The 26708-nt window shown below is 55.4% G+C and overlaps 2 protein-coding genes across 6 annotated transcripts; both read right to left on the reverse strand.

Annotated features, from left to right (window-relative positions):
• Window positions 1–260: 260 nt before the first annotated feature.
• ST6GALNAC4 (ST6 N-acetylgalactosaminide alpha-2,6-sialyltransferase 4) lies at window positions 261–10468 on the reverse strand. Of its 5 annotated transcripts, none has more exons than XM_076009063.1 (6): window positions 10313–10468; window positions 9231–9314; window positions 7224–7406; window positions 3899–4311; window positions 1916–2023; window positions 261–939 (listed from the first exon to the last, which is right to left on the reverse strand). In XM_076009063.1, the coding sequence occupies exons 2-6, from the start codon at window positions 9240–9242 to the stop codon at window positions 750–752; spliced, it is 906 nt and encodes a 301-aa protein (XP_075865178.1). In that variant the 5' UTR covers window positions 9243–9314; window positions 10313–10468; the 3' UTR covers window positions 261–749. The 5 variants fall into 5 exon arrangements, with proteins under 5 accessions (XP_075865178.1, XP_012627491.2, XP_012627490.2 ...); XM_012772037.2 differs by lacking the exon at window positions 10313–10468 and adding an exon at window positions 9762–9926; XM_012772036.2 differs by lacking the exon at window positions 10313–10468 and adding an exon at window positions 9670–9926.
• Window positions 10469–13965: 3497 nt separating this feature from the next.
• Window positions 13966–26623, reverse strand: PIP5KL1 (phosphatidylinositol-4-phosphate 5-kinase like 1). The gene is made up of 10 exons (XM_012772042.3): window positions 26554–26623; window positions 25573–25776; window positions 24329–24379; window positions 23965–24119; window positions 23603–23727; window positions 23266–23300; window positions 23122–23177; window positions 21575–21687; window positions 21126–21279; window positions 13966–14308 (listed from the first exon to the last, which is right to left on the reverse strand). The coding sequence occupies exons 1-10, from the start codon at window positions 26581–26583 to the stop codon at window positions 14041–14043; spliced, it is 1191 nt and encodes a 396-aa protein (XP_012627496.2). The 5' UTR covers window positions 26584–26623; the 3' UTR covers window positions 13966–14040.
• Between the last annotated feature and the right edge of the window lie 85 nt (window positions 26624–26708).

A 26708-nucleotide genomic window follows, 5' to 3' on the forward strand; every position in this document is an offset into this window, starting at 1 on the left:
GTCCTGCCTCCCCTCCCACTGGGCGCAGAGCAGGGGCCCCAGAGAGGCCTCTGACTTGGGGTCAGTTTCCTGGGCCAGAACAGCCAAGGAGCCAGACCCTGGAGGAGTCCAATCTGCTGGAGACCGGGCTGGGCTGGCACCATCCACCGAAGGTTGCTGAGAAAGGGCTTCAGGGCTTGGAGTCAACAGGTTATGAGATTGTAACATGGACAGAAGTCACGACCCCCACTCCCAGACACATCACCACGCCAGAGACAGTGTCCAGAAAACACACATTTACCCGTACGCTCTCGATACGGCCTTGGCAGTCGGGCTCAAAGGCCCCTTCATCAGACAGACCCCAGGCTCGCACCGCCCTACCCAGGGCAGCTGGCCCGAGAAGTGTGGCACCAAAGGTGGCAGGGGTGGGGGAGGACCAAGACTGGCACAAGGTCACGATGCTGGTGAGTGGTGAGCCATGAGCCCAGGGACAAAGGCCACTTGATAGACCAGGAAGCGGGATGAACCCCAAAGCGCGGTGGATTGCTCGGGGAGTGGGTTGGAGACAGGGCGCCCCTGTCCACTCCCCTTCAAGTCGTGAGGCCCGAGATGGCTCCAGGCGTCCTTAGGGCAGGGCAGGAAGGAACCCTAGGCCCATCGGGCAGGTGGCAAGAGTCAGGATCCATAAATTAAATGTTTCAGTGGAGTGTGGTGGCCTGGGATGGGACACAGGCCTGGCGAAGGCATGGTGGCCGGCTGGGTGACAGGGGCTACTCGGTCCTCCAGGATGGGTGAGCGAACACGATGGGCCGCTTCTTGGCCCAGCGGGAGAAGACAGCCTTCTCGGTGATGAAGCGGTGGGCACTTCGGGGCGCCCGCTCGTGCGCCAGGTACATCTGGCACTCGTCCAGCCGGCCCTTCTCGAAGTAGTGGTAAGGCACCGAGGGGTGGCTCTTCTCCCTGTGGGGTGGGAGCAGTGCTGCTGTGGGATGGGTGTGGGACACCAGAACCCACCCACCTCCCACCAGACCCTGCCACCACCACGGAGACCCACGCCTGGTCCCAGGGAAGGGCAGGACACACGGAAGGAGCAGCACAGCCTGCAGATCCCAAAGGCCAGGGTTCAAGCCCCGGCTCTGCCTCTTACAAGCTGGGTGACTCTGGGCTGGAGATGTACCTCGTGAGCCTCAAGAGCTCACCTACAAAATGGAGGTGGTGACACCCACCTTCCAGGGTGGGAGTGTAGGTCAAAAGATAAAGGCTGCAAAGTGCCCTGCTGGTACCAGGCTCCCAGGGCACAGAGCCACCAGCCCTGCACTCCCACCTCCCCGTCAGCGTCACGGAGGCCGGCGGTGAGGCCAGGGCCACGGCTGGGACACACAGGCACCTGCCATCTCGCCCACCTGTGCAACAAGCCAGCTCCAAAGAACACGGGGTCAAAACGTGGGACTTTTCTGAACTCGTTAGTTACAATGACATTGAAATATAGTAACATAACAATGTTATAATACCATAAATGTATCTGAACTTGATACGATGTTGAAACAATATAGAATGTAAAAACTTGTCTGTAGAATATCACTGATATGCCCTAATTTGTGGTAAACACTTTTGTAGATTATTCTCTCCCTAAATGTTTCAGCAACCTTCTGAGGAAGCTGCCACAATTTTCCCTATTTTACCCACGAGGAACTGGTGGCACTGGGGGCGGGAGGACTGGCCGGAGGCCACACCACAGCACTAGGATTGGTATGGGAGCCCGTTCCAGGGGCCGGGCTCCTTCCCAGGGCCCAGTGCCCAAGTGTCTGCACCCCGGCCACCCACCGTGACGCCCACACACTCTGTGCCCCACAGCTCCTAAATCCTCTGGCTTCAGGCCTGGGCAGGGCCCCCAGCCCGCCCCCCACCCCTGCAGCCCGGAGCTGGCTGGTCTGACCTGCAGTAGCTGTCGCTGACCATTCCATAGACCACAATCTTCTCGCACAGCTCCAGAGCAAGGATCATGGTGAACCAGCCGGTGCTGAGGAAAGAGCCTGACTGCCTCCTGGGTGGGGCGGGGGGACACGTCAGCCACCGTCTTCAACACCCAGGCCTCAGCCTTCTGGCGGATGTGGGCTTGGTACTTTCCCAGCCAAGGGCCCCTCACCTCAACCTCTACAGAGGGCGCCTGGGGGAGCCAGAGTGGGAGCACAGCCGGCCCAAGGCAGAAGGGGACAACAGTGGAGCTGGACACAGCCCAGGCCTGCTCCACTCCCCACCACCCAAGCAGGGCTTAAGCCGAGCTGTGCTTCAAGGGCCTGAACAAAGCCCCGGATGATAGGTGTAGGGGCTCTGGCCACATCCACCCCTCATCTAAGGGGCCAGGCCCGGGGAGACAGCCATAGGCAGCAGAGCACAGTGGTTAAAAGTTGGGGGACTTGTGTGGTCTTCCAGATGGTCTTCTGTTTGAACCCTGACTCTGCTGTGGGGCATCAGATTTCTGGGGCAGCAGCACTGGGCACCCTCCCTGCTGAGGGCCACCACCGCAACCTCCACAGGGCGGGCATGAGCTGGGTCACGCTCATCCAACTCACACCTCCCAGGCCCTGTGCAAGCCCTGGACCTGCCACACCCAGTGCCAGCATTCCCAAGGGAAGGAGACAAATATATAAACAAGATGATGTTAGAGGGTGACACCTGCTGCCATGACAAGGAAACAAAGGACCGATATAAAGAATGTCACTGAGCCAGGCGCGGTGGCTCACGCCTGTATTCCTAGCACTCTGGGAGGCCAAGGCGGGAAGATAGCTTGAGCTCAGGAGTTCCAGACCAGCCCCTGCAAGAGTGAGACCCTATCTCTACTAAAAATAGAAAAAATCAGCTGGGCGTGGTGGTGTGTGCCCTCAGACTTGGGAGGCTGAGGCAGGAGGATCGCTTGAGCCTAGGAGTTGGAGGTTGCTGTGAGCTAGGCTGATGCCACAGCACACAGGCGCTAGGGAGGGCTTCCCTGAGGAGGTGACATTTCATCCAGACCTGAGTAGCAAGAGGAGCCCGCCACGAGATGATATGGGAGGAAACGTTCATGGCACGTGCAGGCTGCATGTGGAGACACACAGGGATCTCAGCGGCCCCAGCGGCCAGTGTGACTGGGGCAGAGTGAGTGAAGGAGCCAAGGCCACAGAGGCAGGCAGGGGCTGAGTCATACAAACTCGCAGGCCACAGGAGAGGAGGAGGTGGGAAGACTGGACTTCATTCTCCCTGTGGTACAAAGCTGCTGGCAGGTCACGGGCAGGTGACTCATGGGACTGAATTCTCTGCAGTTGAGCTCAGATGGCAGGGGCAAGGGAGGCAGCAGGGGGACCTGCCATGGGCTGTTTCCAGGGTGGGAGAAGATGGAGGCTTAGGTCAAGGTGGCACTCGGGGCCATTGCATGTGACAGATGACAGTACAAGGGGAGACAGGGGCTCAGCCCAAGGTTTTGGCTAAAATGCCAAGGTAGACAGGTCTATTTCCTGAGCTCTGGAGGCTGGGGGAGGAGCAGGGGTGTGAAGGAGGGGACAGCAGGGGTCAGGGGTGCTCTCCTGGGTGTGGGGTAAAAGAAGATCCGGAGCGCAGAGTGCTTAACCCAATGCCTGGTGCATGAAGAGGATGTCAGAGACCAAGCGAGATCTCAGAGCATGCCCTCCAAAGGGCAGTGCTCCCTACCGCCTCCCCACGCTGCCCAGTGCTCTCTACCAAGTGCTCACAAGGCCCCGTGCCCCTCACCACCATTTGGGATCTGCGGGCAAGTTCCATGAATGACAATCCCTCTGCCCCCCCATGGGAGGGCAGGACTGTGTCTGCTTCCATCACTGTGGATCCCCAGGGCCTGAGGACGCAGCCCCTGATGGACAAGAGGCTGCCGGGGAGACCCCAGCAGGCAAGTAGGCCCCAGGCTCACCGGTTCTTGCCCGTCTCGTCCTGGAAGATCTGGTCGCAGTACGCCATCATGCGCTCAGTGAAGGTGTACACCTGCAGGCCTGGATACATCTTGGTGAGCTGCAGCAGCACGCGGTAGGTGCGGCCACCGAGCGCCCGGTCCATGTGCCTGCCCTGGCCCCACACCACGTACAGGGTGTCTCGGGCCTGCTGGAAGTAGTGCGAGTAGTTGCGTAGCAGCAGCGGCACGCTCGTGTGCGAGACGACGCGCAGGGTGCTGCGATGGCCCACGTCCGCCTCAAAGCCCACGGTGGGCGCCTGGTTCATGCGGAGCACGCACTCGGCACCGTCGATCTCGGTGCCCAGGCCCGAGCCCAGCATCTGGCCGGAGCTGGACACCACGGCACAGCTGCGGCACGGCTCTCGGACCAGCGGCTGCAGGGGGAGGCAGAGGGGAAAAGAGAGAGAGGTGAGTGCACACAGCTTCCACCCCTGCGCCTCCCCCCAGGAACAGCCGCTCGCTCGAGGACTTTGCTCGACCAGGTATCAGCTCCAAGCACTGTTTGTTATTAACCCATTTCGCAGGCTGGGAAGGTGGGGTGGCTTTCCCAGGGTCACACTGACAGCACGCGCAAGAGCTAGGATTCTGCACTCAGAGCCCTGGCTTCCTCGTCAGCCATATTCCTGGTCCTTGTCCCTGCTGCCGCCTCTGAGGCCCTAACAGTCCTGATATCAAGCCCTTTACAAGCGTTACATGAGCAAATATCTATAAAATACTTAGAACAGTAGTTGGCACAGACTGGATGTCATTTAAGTGCTTGTTAAGTGAACACGCGCCTCAGCTCTTCATGAACGCTCCTAGGCCGCACCCTCCGCCACCTGAGCCCTACCCATGCCGTGCCCGGTTTCTAAGTACAAACGGGGTCTTCAGTGCCCACGACAGCTTTGGGACTCTCTGGTCCTGAGCCTGAATCCCAGCTCTCCCCCTTCTTGGCTGTGTGGCCTGAGGTCAAGTCACTCGAACTCTGTGAGCCTCAATTCCCTCATCTATAAAATGGGGGTGCAAACAGTGTCTTCTTGCCCCACTTGTGAGGTTCCAATGAGAAATGCCTGGAAAAAACAGAGAGCTGGTGGCAAACAGGTAAAGGAGTCAGAAAGAGCAAGGGGCTGGGCTCTATAATCCAGTCTCATGGAGCGTGTGATATTTTACCCCCGTGAAAGCCGATAATCCTGTATCAAAACTCCTGAAAACCTAGCACACGATACAGATGTGGAAAAAAAAAAAAAAAATCAGCCCAGAGAAGGCTGCCAGAGGACATGGCAGAACTTTGGGGGATGACAGAAAATTTCTATTCATGACGGTTGTGGTTGTTACACAACCGTGTACATTTGCCAAAACTTACTGAAACGTACATTTAACATCGGTGAACTTTGTTGTATGGAAATTATGCCTCAATAAAGCCGATGAAGTTTCTCTAAATGCCTGGAGGGTGATGTGCACAGACCTGCGCACAGACAGGGCCCTACCCCAGCTTGTCATTGTCCCCCCTACCCCGGGCTGCAGGAGCTGAGCTGAGCCACTTGAGCCACAGCCTGCAAGAGCCCCAGAGAAAGACGTGCCCCTCCCTCCACACTTGAGCCCTCCTGGAGGATCACAGGTTCACAGAGGCAAGGAAAGTTGGCAGGGACATTAATTCCAGCCAATAGAAAGCACACTGTCATATCCCACACAGGGACATTTTATAGCCAACATAATATTGATTTAGAGACTCGGCGGCGTTTTCCACAGCACACGGCGACAGAGAACAAGGCTTCCTTCTGCCCTCGCCTGGGGCCTGCCTTGGCAACCGGGATCTGTTCTGATCCAAGGTCACCACCCGCCCCAGGAGGTATTCTGCTTGTCCCTCACAGGTCTTTAAAACTTTTCATTAAGCTGGGTGTGGTGGCTCAGGCCTGTGATCCTAGCAATCTGGGAGGCAGAGGCGGGAGGATCACCCAAGGTCAGGAGTTCAAGACCAGCCTGAGCATGAGTGAGACCCCCATCTCTACTAAAAATAGAAAGAAATTAGCTGGACAACTAAAAATATGTAGAAAAAATTAGCCGGGCATGGTGGCGCATGCCTGTAGTCCCAGCTACTTGGGAGTCTGAGACAGAAGGATCGCTAGAGCCCAGGAGTTTGAGGTTGCTGTGAGCTAGGCTGATGCCACAGCACTCTAGCCTGGGCAACAGAGCAAGACTCTGTCTCGAAAAAAAAATTTTTTTTCATTAATTCTTAATTTATAAGAAGTGGCCCTTTTGACATTCAAAATCTGGACTGCCTGCTTCTCTTAAGGAAAACAAGGAGGACCCGGCCTCCCTGGGCTCACATCCCTGAGAGGTTTGTGTGTCTGAAGTGAACACTGGCCACCACGTGGAGATGGGACAGTGTTCCCCCAGCCCACCCCGACATTTGCCCCCTTGGCCATTCTGTGGCACATGAGAATTTGAGCCCCTGAGTTGTTTTGTTTCTTCATCAAAGACTTGTACAGCGTGTGTTCTGTGTACTGGCCACCAATCGTCCGCTGAGTCGTCTCTGCAACCCTACAGAGGCAGGAGCTGCAACCATCGGCTGTGACAGACCAGGAGGCAATGGAGACTCAGACGGACGAAGACCGGAAACACAGCTCCTCCCAGCCAGCGTCCCTGAGCAGCCTCCCGCGCCAGCCACTCAGAGCGCCATCGAACCCGGACTGGGAGTGTGCGGCACCTGCATCAATACAGACGCCCCTGAGGGTGCCCCCTGGAGGGGAAACCCACCACGCAGGCCACCAGAGTCAGGGCGAGGCGTGCCAAGGGCTCTGCACCTCGCCAGGCAGAGTGAGCATGGAACGGCGGGCGCAATGGGGCAGGGGCTGCGCCTGCCTCGTCACCCCGGGGACCCCGCATCCTATCCTCAGCAGCCATTGGCACGAGGCCAGACACATGGCAGGTGCCAAGTACACACTTGTCGAACAGATTGTGTGGGTAGACATGAATCGGAAGATGCCCAGAACGCACGAAGCACACTGTGCCGTGTCTGTGTCTGTCTCCCCCACTGGACTGGGAGCCCAGGTGGGCAGCCGCGCCGACTCATCCTTTTACCCCAGCATCCAGCTGAAGCAGCCAGACACTATTTGCTCAATAAGAAACCCATTTCCTCCTAGAACTCAGGGTTCAGAGAGGTAAAGTAACTGGCCTGGATCACACAGCATGTGAGCAGAGGGGCCACGCTTGAGGTCCAGGCTGGCCTGGCACAAGCCCAGTTCTCAATACCCCCTAGAGTTGAGGGAGCCAGGCCTGCCCCTGACACGTTGCCTGGCCAACTCACCTTCCCATCCGGCACGCTGCTATAGCCACTGAAGTGCAAAGGCCCCGGCACGGTGGGCCTGGAGCCGGGAGGGAGGTGGTCCAGGCAGGTGGCCAAGCAGAGGGGCAGGCAGGTCCAGCAGCACAGGAGCATGTAGACAGCAGAGAAGACCAAGGAGCACAGGACGATGAGCAGGAGCCGGCCCTGAGGGAGACAGTGGTCAGGGGGTGTATATGGGGGAACGGGGACTCCCAGGAGCCTCTGCAGGGCTGCACCTGGCTTCCTAGGCCTGGACGCCACTTTAGCAGCTCAAGGCCACGTGGCAAGGAAAGAGCACGTGGGCCTTAAACATTGGCTGGAGAGCCCACATTCTTTTTTTTTTTTTTTTTTTTTTTTTTGAGACAGAGTCTCATTTTGTTGCCCAGGCTAGAGTGAGTGCCATGGCATCAGCCTAGCTCACAGCAACCTCAGACTCCTGGGCTCAAGCAATCCTGCTGCCTCAGCCTCCCAAGTAGCTGGGACTACAGGCATGAGCCACCATGCCCGGCTAATTTTTTCTATATATATTAGTTGGCCAATTAATTTCTTTCTATTTATAGTAGAGACAGGGTCTTGTTCTTGCTCAGGTTGGTTTCAAACTCCTGACCTCGAGCAATCCGCCCGCCTCGGCCTCCCAGAGAGCTAGGATTATAGGCATGAGCCACAGGGCCCAACCGAGAGCCCACATTCTTTTTCTTTCTTTTGAGACAGAGTCTCGCTTTGTTGCCCAGGCTAGAGTGAGTGCCGTGGCGTCAGCCTAGCTCACAGCCACCTCAGACTCCTGGAGAGCCCACATTCTTAACCAGAAGCCTGGGTGCTGTGCAGCCTTGGGTATGGCTCTCCCTCTCTCTGGGCCTGTCTCCTCCTCCACAAATCCCTCCTCTGTAGAGTCCTCTGATAATGCCCACAGTGGGACCTTCCAGCGAGGACAGTGGTGGGAGCATTCTGTGCACTCTAGAGTGCTGTGCACATGAGGACAGGAGAGGGGCACATCAGAAGGGCTGCCAGCCCCTTTACTGCATGGACCACCTGGGATGGCCCCACCTCCGTCCCACCCCCAGCTGACTCAGTGGCAGTCCCCCTAGCTGATGATCTTGACCTGGGTCAGCAGCCCAGCAGGCGGAAAGGGATTCAGGAAAGCCTCATTCAAGAAATGGTTCCAATAATTGAAAAGCTGTTGCCCAGAGCCTCCCGCCTCCAGAAGCCTAGTGCCAAAGGCCATTGGAACCAGGAAGCCCTCTGACTCTCTGGCCTGGGGTGGGACCTGCTGGCAGACTTAGTTTTCCAAGAGGGGCTTGGTGAAGGACAGAACCCTGGGTCTGTCACTGTGTGCTGGCCTACCCTGGTCACCACCTGTGTCTCTCTGGGCTCTGATTTCTAGGCCCAAGGCACAAGTTGCAAGGCCACCCCTCAGAAACCACCTAGCAGCTGGCTGTCACTCTCTGAGAATCAGAAGTGTGAAAGCAGCCCCCACCCTGACAGAGGCACATCCTGCTCAGAGGCCCACCGATTCTCAGCCCACAGCTACATCAGCTTCTAAAAATAAATCTCTTCTGTGTGGCCAGCTGTTCCTCCGAGGTGGCTCAGCCCCTGAGGCCTCAGGCTCTGTCTAGCACCTGCTCCCCTGCCTACGAGGAACAGGCGACCCAGAGGCCTTGATTCAGACAGTGGGGTCAACTGCCCCCAACATCCAGGTTTCTCTCCCACAGCCAGGGGCTCCTGAACAAAGACAAGAGCAGCCGAGCTGAACTTTCACTGTATCCCACCCTCGGGTACTGTCACCTCCGTTCTACAGGGGAGGACAGTGAGGCACTGAACTGCAAAGGAATGCACCTGCCCTGAGCCACAGAGCCTGCACGAACGGGGCTGGACTTTGAGGCCGGAGCGGTGAGGTCAGGCGTGACTGTCAGTCCTGGCGTGGAGAGGCTGTTGAGGCTGCTGGAAGGTACCTCCAAGTTCCCTGGGAACCTTCCTCCTTCCACCACTTACCGGAGCCTTCATGCTGTCGCCGTCCCTCAGTAGTCCCGGGGCTGCCTCCAGGGCTGGCGCTCGGAAGGAGTGGGAGCTGGACACCTGCCAAGACGCAGAAACTCAGAGGGATAAGGGGAGAGAGAAGGCAGACGGGGTCCCAGGCTGTGAGGATAACTGAGGCAGGGAGGGTCAGGCCCGGGTCAAGGCAGATGCTGCCGAGGAATCCAGCGCCTAAAAGTCTCCTAACACCGGAAGGCAGTGTCCCCATCCTAAAGGAGCAGGAATCAGTGACCTCGGGGAGACCTCCTGCCCCCCAACCCCCACTGTGCAGGTGGCGAAGAAGAGGCAGCAGGGAGGGGCCCCTTGGGCTCAATATCATCCATAGGGTCTGGGGCAGATAGAGCCAGGAGCCAGGAGCCAGGAGCCCGGATTTCACCCATCCATCCTACCTCCCTACCCGGAGGACGAATGAGAGGCCTGGGCGGCAGGACGTGAGATTTTCACCGCCCGGCCAGATTCCACCGCCCCCGCTCCCGGCCGGGCGCTAACCGGACGGGCAGGTTGGGGCTCGCAGGAGGCTCCGGATCCGCTGCCCGGAGCTCCATGGCCCGCGGGCCTGGCGACCGGGCTGGAAGCGGGATCTCTGGGGCGGAGGCAGCGCTGCGGCCCGGCTCCCGAAGGCTGGCAGCCCAAACAGCGGGCCCGGAGGCGGGGGCGGGGCGGGGCCGGGCCGGGGCGGGGCGGGGCGGGAGGGACGTGCGCGGAGGGCGGTGGGGCCTCAGGGCCGGAGGCGGGGCCTTGGCGCCGGGGCGGAGTCTGAGAGCCGCGTCACCCCTTTTTCCTTCCTCTGTCATTTCTAGCGGGCCTGTGCTCTGGGTGGCAGTGGCGGGGCGGCAGAGGAAGGGGACCTAGAGTGTCAGAGCCACCATGCGGTGCTGCGTGGCCGTCCAGATTTGAGTTTCCCCGGGTCTGAAATTGGCGGGTGGGCAGGGAAGCTAAGCAGGAGCTTTGGGTCCGGCAGCCCTGGGCTCCAAGCTGTTAGCGTTGCCAGATCTAGCAAGTGAAATAGAGGACACTCGGCTACGACCACCTACTCTTACCTCCCAAAGGCCTCCTTGCCAGAGTGTCCTCCAAATCCCACTCAGTTCGGCCTAGGCCCAGCAGGTGCTGAAATGTGCGGCATTGGAAGGTTCACATGGGGTCCCTTGGGAATTTCCAAGGTGGCTGCCCTCAGGCGCCAGGCTGGTGGCAGCAGGCACTGAAAGGGCCCGCTGTGGGACAGTGGGAGGAGGAGCCTGTGGTGAGGTGGTGAGCACACTTCCCCTCTGAGAACGTTTTTTGCAAAATGTTGCATTGCCTAGAAAGGTCATCTAACCATCCCTGCCACACCCACCTCCCATGCAGGTGCTGGCCCCAGCCTTGGCCCTTGCTCTGGCCCCCACTGCAAACTCCTTCTTCCTTTTTCTCAGAGGCCCAGGTACGGGCAGGACCCCACGATGTCCATCCCCAGCTCAGTAACCTGAGTCTACCCTACTCCAGGATCAAAGCCAAATCCCCTAAGCCTGTGCTCTCGGCCTCCATTCCTCCCCTGTCCTATTCAGGGGCTGGGAGCAAACCTGCTGCAGTGACCCTGCCCTTTCAGGGCTTCCTTGGAGCATGGCCTCTTGTCCCTCCTACCCCAGCTTGGACACACTTGGGGAGCAGTGGTCCAAGGTCAGTGGTCCGAGTTCACCTCACCCTCGATGGCTGGTGAGGTGATGCTTCCTTCCCCAGAGAGGCAACTGCCTCCTCACTAGGACCACAGGAAGGCAGGGACATACCCAAACTGTCTGGGCTCCCAGAGTAGATGAGGATCCTAAGTTCACAGTGTAACCCTGACCAGGAAGTCCCAGAGCCCCAGATGAAGCTCTTCGTTTTGGCTGTGGCAAAAACCCACTCTCCTTGCCCCCAGCCTACATGCCCCTGCACGCTGTGACCTCCTGCTCCCTACCCCCAGTCATACTGTTCACTGCATCCTCTGCTGGACAGCTCTAGTCACATGGCTGCCCCTTCTTGCCTTCTTGTCACTCAGCTCAAGCACCGGCTCCTCAGAAAAGCCCTTGTGGGCCTGGCGTGGTGGCTCACTTTTGCAATCCTAGCACTCTGGGAGGCTGAGGCGGGCGAATCACTCACAGTCAGGAGTTTGAAACCAGCCTGAGCAAGAGTGAGATCCTGTCTCTACTAAAAATAGAAAGAAATTAATTGGCCAACTAAAAATATATAGAAAAAATTAGCTGGGCATGGTGGCGCATGCCTATAGTCCCAACTACCTGGGAGGCTGAGGCAGAAGAATAGCTTGAGCCCAGGAGTTTGAGGTTGCTGTGAGCTAGGCTGACGCCACGGCACTCTAGCCCGGGCAACAGAGTGAGACTCTGTCTCAACAAAAAGAAGAAAAGCCTTTGCCAGCCACCCTATCCAACTCTGCACCCCACCCCCCTTGTCTCACCCCAGTTTAGTTTTTTTGCTGTATTTGTTACACTCTGGAAACACCCTCTTTATTCACTGGTTTTCTTGCTTGTAGCCCACGTGCCATGAGCTCTGATTGGGCAGAGTCAGACCAGCCATGTTCTTGGGCACCTCCAGCACCAGCACAGTGCCTGGCACACTCTAGGTGCTGGATAATGTCTGTTGAATGCACGATTAGGACAGCCAGGCGTCCTGGGTCCCATGAGATCTTGGACAAGTCACTTCCCCCTCCAGCCTCAGGCCCTGCCACAGACGCAAGGGCGGAGAGGGGGCTGAGTCATCTCTGCGGATGGAGCGTGATTCTGGGGCTCTGACTCAGCCTGTCAGGGCCACACCCCAGTTCCTACCGCGGTGCCTTGCCACCCTGAGTCTCTCTGGCCTTCCACCTCCCGAGTGTGACCTTACCTACTCTGTTTTAACTTCCTGCTAAGCAAGAGCAAGAAATTTCCACTTAGCTCATGTCAGCTCAGAGAGGTTGAGCAATCACTCAAGGTCATCCAGACAAGTAGGAGTTATGTCAATATTTTACAAATATGTATTCTCAGAACCCACACTCCAGCCCTGCAGCATAAGCTGTCCCCTCCCTGGCAGCCATCTGATGCTCAGTGGAAACAGCAGCATTCAGTGTAGCTGAGTGGGGTTCCCAAGTCCTGCACTGCCCAGTCCTGGGGCTGCTCTTGGCCCACATAGCCTGTTCCCCCTGTTTTCTTTCTTTCAAATACCAGGCTTCTGTCACCCCAGACTTTGGCTGTGCCCTTGGTCTGGGACCCTCTCAGGAGGTGTCTGACTCTTCTGGTCTCAGTGTAGAAGTCAAGCCCCTCTCCCAACACCATCCATCAAACCATCAGGCGGGAGCCCTTCCCCCAGCTCCATGGCACCATGCTTCTCCCTGAGGCTTTGTCACTCCAGGCTGCTTTTGTCACCCAGTCTGTGAGTCCCCCCAGACTGTGAGTCCCTTGTGTTCTGCGAAGGCAGAGTCTCTGCATCTTGCTTCATCCCCACGTCCCCATTGCCCAGCAGGGGGTCTGTCACATGGCAGGTGCCCAGTAAATATTTAATGAGTTAATGAGGTCCATTTTCATCCTTTCCACTTTACAGATTAGACCATTGAGGCACAGAGAGGTTTAGCACCTTGTCTTGGTCACACAGCCAGGCTCTAGAGTAGCTCTGGAGGAAAAGGCCCCCTTGGGCATGGTTGGATTGAACTGGGGTCAGAGGCCAGGCTGGAGTGTCCTAGAGGAGGAAGAAGGAGTGATGCAGGCTCCTGGTGACATCTATGCAGCCAGCCTTGGTCTTAGCACTGACCCTTGCCCCCATTTCACAGATGAGAAAAGTGACTTCCGGAGGAAGCGAGCTCACATGAGATCAATAGTGGACCACATCAGAATGCCTCCCAGAGTTCCAGGAAGCCCCTACGCGGAGCAGGTCCTCCCACCTGCACCCCTAGAGGAGCAGGAGCAAGGGGCCATCCTGGAGGGAGGCTAGTAGGGCCCCAAGTCAGGAGCAGGGAGTTGATGGGCCTGAGTTCTCCAACTGACCTTGCCACTTACCCATGTGTAAGCCCCTAACATCTCTGGGCCTCAGTTTCCCCATCTGGATGAAAAGGGGGCTGGAGCCTTCAGCCTACCCACTTCCCCAGAGCAGACGATGGGCTGAGGGAGTTGGTGGTTAAGAATACAGGTTCTGGGCCGGGCGCGGTGGCTCACGCCTGTAATCCTAGCACTCTGGGAGGCTGAAGCGGGCGGATTGCTCGAGGTCAGGAGTTCGAAACCAGCCTGAGCAAGAGCGAGACCCCGTCTCTACTATAACTAGAAAGAAATTAATTGGCCAACTAATATATATATATATAAATTAGCCAGGCATGGTGGCACATGACTGTAGTCCCAGCTACTCGGGAGGCTGAGGCAGAAGGATTGCTTGAGCCCAGGAGTTTGAGGTTGCTGTGAGCTAGGCTGACGCCACGGCACTCACTATAGCCTGGGCAACAAGCGAGACTCTGTCTCAAAAAAAAAAGAATACAGGTTCTGGAGTCCAAAAGGCATGGTCGATTCCTGGTTCCAGCATTTATTGCTGAATGATCTTGCTCAGTTCCTTCACCCCCTGAGCCTCCATTTCATGGTCTGTAAAAAAAGAATAACAGCATTTTTTGAGGATTAAATAAGCTAAAGTGGGGGCGCGCTTGGCACGGTGCCAGGGACAGCACCACCACCAAACGGGGCAGCGCTGTTATGGGATTAGTTAGGGGATGCTGCCGCCTGATGGCCAGCAGGGGAACTGCAGGCGAGAGTCCGGGTCCCGAAGCGCAGGGCGAGGCCAGCGCCGGTCACTCAGTGTGCGCCTCCACCCACTGGCAGAGGCGACAGGCGTATCGAGCGGGGCTGACAGTGGAAAAGGTCCGGCCCGGGTAGCGCAGTGTCTTCCACAGGTGCTCCAGCCGCTTGCGGAGCCCGTAGACCGTGGCGAGATCCACGAGGCCCAGGAAATAGCGCTGCTCTGGCCCGTCTAGGATGTGCAGGGCGTTGGGGGCGTCGGGCAGCAGCCGGCGGTTCTGGGCTCCCGGCTCCTCCGGGCTCTCTGTCCCTTGCACAGACCTGGGGGCCGACAGTGGGGTGAGGCTGCCGCCTCCTCCAGGGAGCCCCAGCCAGTCGGCCTTGGAAGAGGTGCCAGCCTGCTCACCTCTGGCCCATTCCCACACCCGTGCGGGATCTATGAAGTCAGGTAAAGTGGGAGGCCCAGGAGGGTGCAGTTGAAGGCCTACAGGTGCCCTGTCCAGGTCTTAGCCACTGGCCACACGTGGCCACTGAAACGCAGCCAGTCCCAGCAGAGACACGCTGTACGCGTAAAACACGTACTGAATTTTGAAGACAGTATGAGGAAAATGATGTAAGGAGGGGAATCAAGATGGCGGGCGAGTAACACGGCCAGACAGAGTGTCTCTGCAGAAAAGACAGATTCTAGCAGAAATTAGAAGAAAGAAGCAAGAAGACGAGCATACAGCAGACAAGTGTCGGAAGGAGGGGTACCTGAGACCATGGGAGACTCCACGGGAGGAGGTTGTGGAGGAGAACTGGAAGCTGAGACCGCTGTAGCAGCCTGGAGACCAGCGGGAAGGGTAGGTGGATAAATCACCTTTCCCCTTCCCTGCATCTGGGACTGCTGGTGGGCTCCCCAGCGGGTGGAGAGACCTGCGGACACCAGCCCAGAGACAGCTGCTGCCAGTGAGCGGTAAGCCAGTAGCGGACATGGCATCAGGCTCCCAAATCCCGCGGGGCACCTCCGTGTGCATAGACCCAAGCGGCGCGGCAGGCGCCATATTGCCTCATTCTCCCCTCCGCTGACCCTACCCACGGCTGCCCAGAGAGACAACACAGCCACCAGCCGGAGGCACCTCCAGGGAACAGAACCTTCCCTTTGGGGACCCTACAGCTGACTAGGGGGAACTCAGACTGTGAGCTCCCTACCCGCCAGCCCTCCCAGGTGCTGCTGGCACAGTGATCCCAGGAGAACGGGGCAGACTCTGAGGCTGAGAGACATAGACCCAGCCTGGGCTCCCTGTGGGTGAATTGGGACTGGCACTCCTCCCTGGTGGGGATATAGTTTGAACTCTGGGGCCCAGAGGTCAGACCTGCAGACCAGATCCCATGCAACGAGGGCTCGCATTGCCCGGGGCACAGAAGGGATATACGTGAACAGCCTACTGAGGTGTGTGTGCCTTCAGGGGCAGATCCGCGTCCTAGAGGGCAACCCTCCCCCCAAAGGGAGGCCGGGCACCCAGCCCAGGTGGCATTCCTGTGCAGGGAACCTCCCCATCGGCATCACAGTCCGGGGAGGCCTGGTGACCTGTGGTCTGGCCTGCTGGCAGAGGCCCAGGAGTAGCTGCGGAGTTGGGGAGGGTGGAAAGAAGCGAGGCCTGCTCCAGACTGCGGGTCTCAGGCAGCCCCACCCCCACACGCAAACTTTCTGACTGAGCAGGACCATTCCAGCCCCTCCCTGACAGCTTTTCCTGGAAGCAGAGAACAGAATTTTGACCCCTACTAACGGGATTGGTGGTGCCTGAGGGCAGGCTTACCCAACCCAACTCTGCCCAGACTCTCTCCTAGACCAGCCCTCACTGAGGGGGAGAAAAGGACACACCTGGAAGTCCCAGGGCCCCACTGACCACCTGAGGCACTAGAGTGCCTCTCTACAGGAACAAGAGCTGGTTACAGGACACAAAAACAACAGCGTAGCCTGTTCCTCCAAGCAAGCACCACCTACTGACAGGGAGGGCATCCTGCACACCCTTTTCACGGCACCTACTGACCCATTATACAAGGAGTGGTCAAATCACCCCCACAGACACCACCTCCCGGCTCAGAAACTAAACAAGGCGTGTGAGTACCCAAACAAAAACCTAAAGGAAAGAAACAACAACTGATCGACATGGGAAGAAATCAGCGAAGGAACTCCGGAAATATGAAGAACCAAACGGAAAGCACCCTCCCAAAGAGGAGCACCAGCCCCCTAGAAACAGACACCAACCAAAATCAGGCAACCAAAATGACAGAAGAGGAATTTCAAATGTGGATCATAAGAAAATTCAACGACCTGTAAGAACAACTCAATAACCAACACAAAGAAACCACAAAAAGCCTCTAGGACCTGGAACAAAAGTTCACTAAAGAAATCGACATAATGAAGAAAAGTTTAACTGAACTCCTGGAAATGAAGAATCAATTCAGGGAACTACAAAATACGGTGGAAAGTCTCAAGAACAAGGTAGATCAAACAGAAGAAAGAATCTCAGAGATTGAAGATAACACTCTCCAATTAAATAAATCAGTCACAGAGAGCAGAGAAACAAGAGAAAAGAGCAAAGCCTACAAGAGATGTGGGATTATGTGAAGAAACCTAATGTGAGGGTCATAGGGTTACCAGAAGGGGAAGAAGACAACACTCAAGGGTTGGACAAGCTATTTGAAGATATAATAAAGGAAAATTTCCCAGGCCTTGCTAAAAATCTCGATATACAAGTTCAAGAAGCTCAGAGGACCCCTGGGAGATTCAACACAAACAGGAAGACGTCACGACATTCAGTCATCAGACTGACCAAAATATCAACTAAAGAGGCCCTTCTAAGAGCTGTAAGATGAAAGAAGCAAGTAACATACAAAAGAAAACCAATTCGAATAACACCAGACTTCTCTACTGAGACTTTACAAGCAAGGAGAGACTGGGGCCCCATTCTCACCCTTCTGAAACAAAACAATGCCCAGCCTAGAATCTTATTCCCTGCAAAACGAAGCTTCATATATGAAGGAGAAATAAAGACATTCTCAGATAAGCAAAGTCTCAGAGAATTCACCAAGACAAGACCAGCCCTACAAGAAGTACTCAAAACAGTGTTACTTATGGAACACCATAATAAAAACTCACGAATATAAAAACAACCAAAACCCAAAGATTAAAGGCCAGATATTACAATGGCTCAAGAGAGAAATCAAAGCAACAACATCCAACCCAACAGAATGAACAGTAATCTACCTTACATATCAGTTTTCTCAATAAATGTGAATGGCTTAAACTCTCCACTCAAGAGACATAGGCTGGCTGAATGGATAAGAAAATACAGGCCAAGTATATGCTGTCTTCAGGAAACACATCTACCCTGCAAGGATGCATATAGACTAAAAGTAAAAGAGTGGAGATCACTATTCCAAGCAAGTGGAAGCCAAAAGAAGGCTGGCGTGGCAGTTCTAATTTCAGACGATTTAGTTTTTAAACCAACAAAAGTAGTGAAAAACAAAGAGGGTCATTATATAATGGTGAAGGGCACACTTCAACAAGAAGAGATAACAATTTTAAATATATATGCACCCAACTTAGGTGCACCCAGATTCATAAAGCAAACCTTACTGGATCTAAGCAATTTGATTAATAGCAACTCCATAATCACCGGAGATTTCAACATCCCACTGACGGGACAAGACAGATCCTCCAAACAGAAAATTAATAAAGAAATAATGGACTTAAACAAAACTCTAGAACAATTGGGTCTGACTGACATTTACAGGACATTTTACCCAAAATCCACTGAATATACGTTATTCTCATCAGCTCACGGGACATTCTCTAAGATTGACCATATCCTAGGACACAAAGTAAACCTCAAGAAATTAAAAAAAATAGAAATCATACCATGTATCTTCTCAGATCACGGTGTAATAAAAGTAGAAATCAACCCTAACAGAAACTCACATTTCTACAGAAAATGGTGGAAATTAAACAACCTCCTACTAAATGATTACTTCATAAATGAAGAAATCAAGATGGAAATAAAAAAATTCTATGAAAAAAATGACAATGGAAAGACAAGTTATCAAATCCTCTGGGACATAGCTAAAGCAGTTCTGAGAGGAAAGTTTATCTCCATAAATGCCTATAACCAAAAGTCAAAAAGATCGCAAATAGACAATCTAATGAAATGACTCAAAGAGCTGGAAAAAGAACAGACCAACCCCAAACCCAGCAGAAGTGAAATCAACAAGATCAAATCAGAACTAAATGAAATTGAAAACAGGGAAGCTATTCGGGAAACTATGAAACACTGAGGAAGGAAATAGCAGAGGATGTAAACAGATGGAAATCCACACCATGCTCGTGGATCGGCAGACTCAACATCATTAAAATGTCTATACTACCAAACTGATCTACAGATTCAATGAAATACCTATTAAAATCCCATCAGCATTCTTCACAGATATAGAAAAAATAATTTTACGCTTTGTATGGAACCAAAGAAGACCCTGAATATCAAAAGCAATTCTAGGCAACAAAAACAAAATGGGAGGTATTAATATGCCAGATATCAAACTATACTACAAAGCTGTAGTAATTAAATCAATCTGGTATTGGCACAAAAATAGCAATATTGACCAGTGGAACAGATCTGAGAATCCTGATATAAAACCATCCTCATATAGGCATCTAATCTTTGACAAAGCAGACAAAAACATACGCTGGGGAAAAGAATCCCTTTTCAATAAATGGTGCTGGGAAAACTGGATAGCCACTTGTAGAAGGCTAAAGCAGGACCCACACCTTTCACCTCTCACAAAAATCAACTCACGCTGGATAACAGACTTAAACCTAAGGTATGAAACTATTAGAATTCTAGAGGAAAATATTGGAAACACTTTCCTAGACATCGGCCTAGGCAAAGAGTTTATGAAGAAGTCCCCAAAGGCAATCACAGCAGCAACAAAAATAAATAAATGGGACATGATCAAACTAAAAAGCTTCTACACAGCCAAAGAAACAGTCATGAAAGTAAATGGACAACCTACAGAATAGGAGAAAATTTTTGCATCCTACCCATCTGATAAGGGGCTGATAACTAGAATATACTTAGAACTCATGAAAATCAGCAAGAAAAAATCAAATAACCCTATTAAAAAGTGGGCAAAGGACTTGAACAGAAACTTTTCTAAAGAAGACAGAAGAATGACCAACAAACATATGAAAAAATGCTCAACATCTCTAATCATCAGGGAAATGCAAATCAAAACCACAGTGAGATATCACTTAATTCCAGTGAGAATGGCCTTTATCAAAAAGTCTCCAAACAATAAATGCTGGCGTGGATGTGGAGAGAGAGGAACACTCCTACACTGCTGGTGGGACTGCAAACTAGTTCAACCTCTGTGGAAAGCAATATGGAGATACCTTAAAGCGATACAAGTGAATCTGCCATTTGATCCAGCAATCCCATTACTGGGCATCTACCCAAAAGATCCAATGACACTCTACAAAAAAGACACCTGCACTCGAATGTTTATAGCAGCACAATTCATAATTGCAAAGCTGTGGAAACAGCCCAAGTGCCCATCAATCCAATAATGGATTAATAAAAATGTGGTATATGTATACCATGGAGTACTATTCAGCTCTAAGACACAACGGTGATATAGCACATCTTATATTTTCCTGGTTAGAGCTGGAACCCATACTACTAAGTGAAGTATCCCAAGAATGGAAAAACAAGCACCACATATACTCACCAGCAAACTGGTATTAACTGAGCAGCACCTAAGTGGACACATAGGTACTACAGTAATAGGGTATTGGGCAGGGGGGAGGGGGCGGGTATATACATACATAATGAGTGAGATGTGCACCATCTGGGGGATGGTCATGCTGGAAACTCAGACTTGTGGGGGCAGGGGGGGAAAGGGCATTTATTGAAACCTTCAAATCTGTACCCCCATAATATGCCAAAATAAAAAAAAAGAAAATGATGTAAAATATCCCATCAATTTTTATGTTGAATAGATGAAATAATAAAATCTTGGATGTATTGAGTACTAAATTGTATTTTATTATTTATTTATTTATTATTTATTTGAGACAGAGTCTCACTCTGTTGCCTGGGCTAGAGTGCCGTGGCGTCAGCCTAGCTCACAGCAACCTCAATCTCCTGGGCTCAAGGGATCCAGCCTCAGCCTCCCAAGTAGCTGGGACTACAGGCATGCGCCACCATGCCCGGCTAAGTTTTTCTATATATTTTAAGTTGTCCAGCCAATTTCTTTCTATTTTTAGTGGAGATGGGGGTCTAGCTCTTGCTCAGGCCAGTCTCAAACTCCTGAGCTTGAGCGATCCCTCCACCTCGGCCTCCCAGAGTGCTAGGACTACAGGCGTGAGCCACCGCACCTGGCCTCTTTGTATTTTTTTAAATGAAACTACTAGAAAAATTTAAATGACAGGCATAGGTTGGGCGAGGTGGAGGTGTAATCCTAGCACTTTGGGAGATAGCGCCAGGAGGATCGTTTGAGTCCAGGAGTGTGAGGTTGCAGTGAGCTATGATGCCACTGCACTCCAGGCGTCAGCCACCACGCCTGGCCTGAGCCTCAGTTTTCACATCTCTAAAATGGGAATGAGTCCACCCTCTAAGTGAAGCTCATGGTTGCTATGTAAGGAGAGATGGTTACTACTACAAAGGAGAGGACATGATGATGGTGCCAGGGGCAATGACCCCAGGGTCCTGGAAGTGGAATGACTGGCTTAAAGGTTCAGGGCTCTTTCTAAGGTGAAAATAAACAGATCTTTCCCTCACTCTGAAACCTTCAATGGCTCCACACCCCCTGCTAGAAAATGGACAGATTCTTCAAAATGCCACTGGACCTCACGTGTTCTGTCCCCTGCTGTGGTCCACCTGTGGCCCCAGCCCCAATCAGACAGGCTTCTCTGGCCCTTCCCTCTAAACACACATACACATGTGTACACGCGTGTACACACACACGTTCTGCACTCTCCAGCCTTCGAGCCTTTGCCTACGCTGTCCCCACCTACGGAAGGCCCTCCCGCCCCTCCACACCCATCTTTCCCATACTCTCACCACCTCACTCTGCTGCCGCCTCTGTGTGGGCTCACCTGGCCATGCGGAAGATGAGGCCGCTGCCCGGGCCCCTCTCATCCTCGTGGAGACGCTGGAAAGCCATCAGCAGGCTGTAATCCAGCACGTTGAGCTCGCGGAGGAAGGCGGTGTCCAGTTCCATCTGGCGGAGGAACCAGCTCCGCTGGGGCCCTGCCAGAGCATCAGTGCCCCAACCTGAGCGCCCATCATGGGTCAGCCACAGTGCTCCACACGCTTCTGCCCCGAGACGGCAGGTGGCATTACTGTCCCCATTTCACAAATAAGGAAAGTCATCTGTACTTTGCCTTGGTCACCTAGCTAGGAATGGTGGAGCCAGAATTTGAACCCTGCTCTGTCTGACTCCAGAATTTGGGCTCTTAACAACTCACGCAGAGGGCTGTGCGGGCACCCGTCTAAACTTCACCCTGCAGGGACCAAGAGTGGGCAGGGACCTCCCATAGCTTACCCAGGTCGATAGTCTTGCCCTGAAAGTTGAGGTCCTTCAGCACCAGGATGACAGGGCTGCCCTCCGGGGCTGGCTCCACCCAGCGGCTCACCTCACAGCCCTTGATGTCATACCTGGGAGATGGGGGTGCAGAATTCAGCTTTGCATAGATTCGACACAGACGGAACCTTGCAAGGTAATAGAAACAAGAGCTTCCACTGGTGACATTTCACATACACATGCAACTCCTTGCCTTACTGTCTCTAGTCCTCAGCACAGCCCTGCTCCATTACCATCCCCAAGGTAAAGATAAAGAAACAGGCTCAGAGAGTTCCTCCTACTTGCCCAGGCTGCACAGTAAGTACAGAGCAGAGCAGGGGTTCAAACACAGGCCCTGGCAGGCCCACCCAGGCTTTAGCCCTGCCTGTGCCTGCCTCCCGGCACCTTGTCATTACTGAGGGTGTCCCAGACACAAGGCTCCAACCCTAGACAGCAGTACCAGGAGGGCAAGAGGGAAGCCGATGGCCCTGAGGAAGTGGCAGTGGGGACCCCCTGGGCAGAACAGGGCTGGAAGGCGCAGAGGCTCTGTGCAGCCAGGGAGGCCGGGTTTCAACCCCTGCTCCTTGTACATTAGCTGTGTGGCCTTCTGAACCTTCCTCCGTTTCTTATCCATTAAATGAGGAGAACCACAGCTACCCCTCAGTGTCATTCTGGGAGTTAAGAAGGTGATGGCCCCAGCGCGGTGGCTCACGCCTATAATCCCACCACTCTGGGAGGCTGAGGCGGGCGGGATCCCTTGAAGCCAAGAATTCAACACCAGCCTAGGCAACATAGCAAGAACCCCCTCTCTACAAAAAATAAAAATAAAAATTAGCTGGGCATAGTCGTGTGCACCTGTAGTCCCAGCTTCTGAGGAGGCTGAGGCTCACTTGAGCCCAGGAGATGGAGGTTGCAGTGGGCTGTCATGATGCCACTGCACTCCAGCCTGGCAGAGCAAGACCCTGTCTCGAAAGGAAAGGAAAGGAAAGGAAAGGAAAGGAAAGGAAAGGAAAGGAAAGGAAAGGAAAGGAAAGGAAAGGAAAGGAAAGGAGAAAGGAAAGGAAAGGAAAGGAGAAAGGAAGGGAAAGGGAAGGAAAGGAAAGGGAAAGGGAAGGAAAGGAAAGGGAAGGGAAGGGAAGGGAAGGGAAGGGAAGGGAAGGGAAGGGAAGGGAAGGGAAGGGAAGGGAAGGGAAGGGAAGGGAAGGGAAGGGAAGGAAAGGAAAGGAAAGGAAAGGAAAGGAAAGGAAAGGAAAGGAAAGGAAAGGAAAGGAAAGGAAAGGAAAGGAAAGGAAAGGAAAGGAAAGGAAAGGAAAGGAAAGGAAAGGAAAGGGCTCAACACAGCGCCTAAGGCATACTGAGTGCTCAAGAGATGCTGGTTATGGGTGTCACAGTCTCCGACCCGCCAGATCGTGGGATCGTCCCTTCTCCTTCCTGGGCCTCAGTTTCGCAGTCTACCTAGTGAGTGTGGGTGTTTCAGGGGGCACGTTCCGGGTGGGGTCCGGCCCTGAGGCCTGCTGCCGCGGACTCACCTCTCGGAGATGCGGCCGGCGGGGTAGAAAACGCTGTGCATGACGATGAAGTACGTCTGGGGACCGGGATAGGGAGTGAGGGAAGCCAGGCCCTCACCCTCCGCCGCCCCCTCCGCCCAGCCATCTCGCCTTGGTCTCACCCACCTTCTTTCCCCCGGCCACCCGCAGACTGTGCACTCCTGCAGGGGAGAGGGCGCCAGGTGAGGGCCCCAAACTCCACAACCCCGGCCCCCCGGGCCAGCCGCAGACCCAGGCCACGCCCCCTTCTCGAGATCAGCCGCATCCCGAGCCCACTCCTCCAGGCCCCGCCCCCAGGCCCCTTCCTCGGCTGGGAGTCCCTGTGCGACTGGACCCCACCCCGAGACCCAGCCCAGGGATGCCCCGCCCACAGGCATCGCCCCGCCCACAGGCGCTGCCCGCCCTCCCCGGTGTGTTAGCGCCTAGGACCAGACCCCACCGACCCCCTCCCCAGCCCCCGTACCCAGCAACCGGGCGAGCAGCGAGTGCGGGTGCCGCTGCAGGTGCCGCACGTAGCGGGGGAGGTGGGCGAGCAGCGCCCGCACCTCCCGGCGCCGCTGGGTCTTCAGGAAGAAGCGCTGGTCGTGGCTGGGGAGCGGGAGGGAGAGGTCACTGCCCAGGCTGGAGCGGCTCCCATCGGCCCCCCTGCCCTGGCCTGTGCACGCCCTCAGTCCCTCCTCCCCGCATCGGACCTCCATCTGGCCCAGACCCTCCCTGGCCTTGGTCACTCTAGTTGTCTGTCTCCCAAGGAGCATTCTCCACCACTCCGCCCTCCTTCCCCCCGGGGCACCACCCTCACCCCTGCCCCAGCCCGCGGAAGCTCACGACAGGAAGAAGATGGCCTTGCTCTTGGAGGTGCTGAGGAACTGCAGGTAGGGGCTGCCTGGGCCCAGCGCAGCCTGATAGTCCTCTTCGGCCAGGCCTAGGCAGTGGCGCAGCCGGGCAAAGGCTGGACCAGCCAGAGTGCCCAGCTCAAAGCCCTGTTGGGGAGGAAGAGCAGTCCCAAGAGTGCCCACGTGGGGCCAGGTGTACAGCTGGCCCTGGTGCTGGAGGGTCAGGATGACCACACCCTTCCTGCAAAGCTCCTAGGCAAGCCATCACTCCCCCTGCACAGATGGGGAAACTGAGGAGGAGAGAGAGCTAAGACCGGTACATGCCCCTTCCCGCCCAGGATTCTTGGGCTTCCTACCTCGTGAACCTGGGTCAGAACCTCAGAGAAGTCCTCCTGGGAGGGCAGCCCCTGCAGGGAGGACAGAGGAGCTCAGGGCAAGTCTCAGTCCCCACTGCCTGTCCCAGGGTCTCCTGCACCTGGCCTTGCCCCCTTCCTCTGGTTTGATTCCCTCAGCAAACAGGGACCTGAGTTGTCTCTGGCTGTGTCTTAGGTGGGCAGATGGGCTGCAGGGAGGACAAGGGTGACCTGAGGCAGGTGTGTGTGGTATGTCTCTTTCACCGCTGGGTCTCCAGCACCTGGCTCTGAGTTCAAGCCTGGCCAACGCCCCCAGACACACACATTGGCCCAGCGAAGCCATATTCCATCCCACTACAAGGGGATGGTCCTGAGGCCACGGCTGCCTGACACGGCCTGGGAGGGGCAGGATCAGAGAAGCTTCCTGGGGATGGTGACCTCTGAGCTGAAATCTGAAGGCAAGTGGAGAGGAGCAGGGTGCTCATAGTGGTGACACAGCACTGGTGGCCACCAGCAAGGAAAGGAGGGCCTGAGTGGCTGCAGCCAGTAAGGGAGGTGGTGTAGGAACAAGGCTGGACACTTAGCCCTTGGAGCCTGCAGGCTGTTGAGGCCATGCTGAGTACTGGGGAGCCAGGCAAGACTTTCAGCAGGTGATGAGGTCGGGTTGTGGCTTAGAGGACCCTCTCAGGCCCCTACACTCCCTGGACCTCCAGGTCCCTGTGCCAGGGCTTGGCCTGTGGGATGTGGTCACACTGTGTACACACACACACACACACACGGGCACACACACACACACACAACACACATGCTCACCGGTGCCTGCCCAGCTGCTGAGCTTGCAGTTGGGTGACCCTTTCTGCTGAGCCAGCCTGGCCCCAGCCTGAGCTCCAGAGAGGACAAGCCAGGCTGGCAGGGTGGGGGTGGGGTCCCTTCTCAGCCATATACTCTGGCAGGGCTGGGAGGGCCTCAGAAACCACAGAGTACAATCCCCCTCCATTATACAGATGGAGACACTGAGGCTCAGAGACAGGCAGAGGTGCACCTGGTGTCACACAGCAATCACCTGACTCAGGGGCTCCTCACACCCCCAACCCTGGGCTTTCCAGCTTCCCCCAGAATGTTCTCCCTCCCTGCCTTCTGCCCTGGATAGCGCTCTCTGAGCCCCAGGTCTGGAGTATTAGCAAGGCAGGGCACCAGCCCAGTCTTGCCATTGGTGTGGGGCTGCATGGGACAGACTGGCCACTCACTGTGGGTGGGTGATCCATGGAGACCTGGGTGGCAGCCCATAGCCCCGCCTGCATCATACACATCATCCCATGCAGTTCGTGCCCTGGGCCGATCTCAAACAGGCCCAGGCGAGACTGCTTGTCTCGCAGGCGCCAGAGGAGCCCACGGCAGCTGGAGCCGGAGGTGGGTGCTCTGCGCGCAGCCTCTGGGGAGAGGGCCAGGACCTGGTGGGGGGAGGCACAGGAAAAAAGCCCATGTGGCAGCATCTCAGAGAGGAAAGACCCTGGACTAAGTCCCACTCCCTGTACTTGTGAGACTTCCCCCATCGCTCTCTGCCTCAGTTTCCTCAGCTGTAAAGTCGGGATAATGGGGGTACCCACCTCACAAGGTGTTTGTGAGGTGGCCACATGGCGCCTGGCAGGTAGTCGGCACCCACATGGAGTGATGGTTGTTACATGGTCTGTGGGTGGAGTCAAACCTGGCCAAGACTGAGCGTCTCTCACCAGCTGTGTGACCTTAGGTAAGTCACCCAAACTTTCCAGGCCTTATTTTCTCAGCTGTCACAGAGAACTTTCGCTCCCTCCTGGCAGGTATTAGCTGTCACTGCTGTTGTCCTGGGCTCCTTGCACGGGCACCCTGGACAGCAGGAGCTGCGATGCTCCAGTCAGTCTACTCCTCTCGCGCCCGCTGAGCGCCCCAGGCTCCCGCAGAGGGTCAGCGCGACGCTGGGATCCCACGGCAGGAGCTTTGATTACCGTCCCCGTTTTCGGAGGAGGAAACTGCGGGAGTCCTGGGGGATACCCGCCAGACCGCCCCCTCTGTCTCAAACGGAAAGGAAAGGAAGGGAAGGACCACGCGGGGCGTGTCCTGGTCCTCGCCCAGGGCAGGGCCCCTCCCTGCTCGGATGGGGGCGTGTCTCCTCCTCCGTGCTCACGGAGGGGAGGCCCGGCCGCTGCCCACCACCCCTTCCCGCTCCTGTCCTCTCTCGAGTCTGCACCTACCTCGCGGGGCCCCGGGCTCGGCGCAGCCATCGCCCCCGCCGCAGCTTTCCGGGCTTTGGCCGAGTTCCCTGGCGCCCCGCTGCGGGAGCCAGGCCCCGCCCCTGCCTCGCGACCCACCAATCGCGAGGCGCCGGTCACAGCAGCGCCCAATCCGC

The sequence above is a fragment of the Microcebus murinus genome, chromosome 12 (genome assembly GCF_040939455.1).
Source record: "Microcebus murinus isolate Inina chromosome 12, M.murinus_Inina_mat1.0, whole genome shotgun sequence".
Lineage (NCBI taxonomy): Eukaryota > Metazoa > Chordata > Mammalia > Primates > Cheirogaleidae > Microcebus > Microcebus murinus.